Below are 831 nucleotides of genomic sequence, written 5' to 3'. Positions count from 1 at the left end.
CCCCCCGCCGCTGCCCCTGCTCCCGCGGCTTCCCCCAGGCAGGAGGACAGCGCCCGGCCGGCACTTTTGCCCTCACTTTAGGAGTGTTTGTGGATTTACATGCCCAGCCTGCAAGATGATGTCCATGAACAGCAAACAGCCGCATTTTGCCATGCATCCCACCCTACCTGAGCACAAGTACCCCTCGCTGCACTCCAGCTCGGAAGCAATAAGGAGAGCATGCCTGCCAACTCCACCGGTAAGGCAAGGGCGGGTGCTGAGCGCTGCCCCCGGCCCCCTCTGTGTGAGTGTGTCTGTGTGTCTCGGCCCCTCTCTCCCCGGCTCCCCCTCGCCCGTGCGCGGCGTGTCTGTGGAGGTGCGTTCAGGGGAGGAAAAAAAAAAAAAGCCGCTGCGAGGCACGTCCTGACAAGCGGCGCTTCATGTTTTTTTCATGTCCGCCTCGGTGATCATCTGAGCGCCTCTGATCTTCCCTGAGAGCCGCGCTCGCACTAGGCTCCCCCGCTCCTCTCCCGGCGCCGGCTCGGCCTCCGCCAGCCCGCCCGGCCCGCGGGTCCCGCCGCTCCCGGCCCAGAGTGACGGAGCCCTTTCTTCTTCTGCCTCCCCCTTGCCTTCCTCTCGCCCCTTGATCCCTTCCTCTCGCCCCTTGATCCCCTCCTCTCGCCCCTTGACCCCCCTCGTCCTCTTATACTCCCCTCTCACCCTTTGATTCCCCCTCTCTCGCCCCTCGACCCCCCCGCCCTTATCCCCTCTCTCATCCCGTTATTCCCCTCTCGCCCCCTGATCCCCCCTCTCGCTTCTCGATGCCCCCTTTCTCTCCCCATGATACCCCGT

At 64.6% G+C, this 831-nt stretch overlaps 1 protein-coding gene across 1 annotated transcript in view; it reads left to right on the top strand.

Annotated features, from left to right (window-relative positions):
* The first annotated feature begins 30 nt into the window (after window positions 1–30).
* Window positions 31–831, top strand: part of POU4F1 (POU class 4 homeobox 1) — a 3,914-nt gene continuing 3,113 nt past the window's right edge. The window contains exon 1 of the mRNA XM_025209324.1: window positions 31–238. Within this exon, the coding sequence (XP_025065109.1) occupies window positions 116–238 (123 nt within the window). The 5' untranslated portion in view covers window positions 31–115. The remainder of the gene's footprint in view (window positions 239–831) is intronic.

This window comes from Alligator sinensis, unplaced genomic scaffold (genome assembly GCF_000455745.1).
Source record: "Alligator sinensis unplaced genomic scaffold, ASM45574v1 scaffold1044_1, whole genome shotgun sequence".
NCBI lineage: Eukaryota > Metazoa > Chordata > Crocodylia > Alligatoridae > Alligator > Alligator sinensis.
The sequence above is the reverse complement of the archived record's forward strand: the minus strand, read 5'-3'. Positions and strand labels throughout refer to the sequence as shown.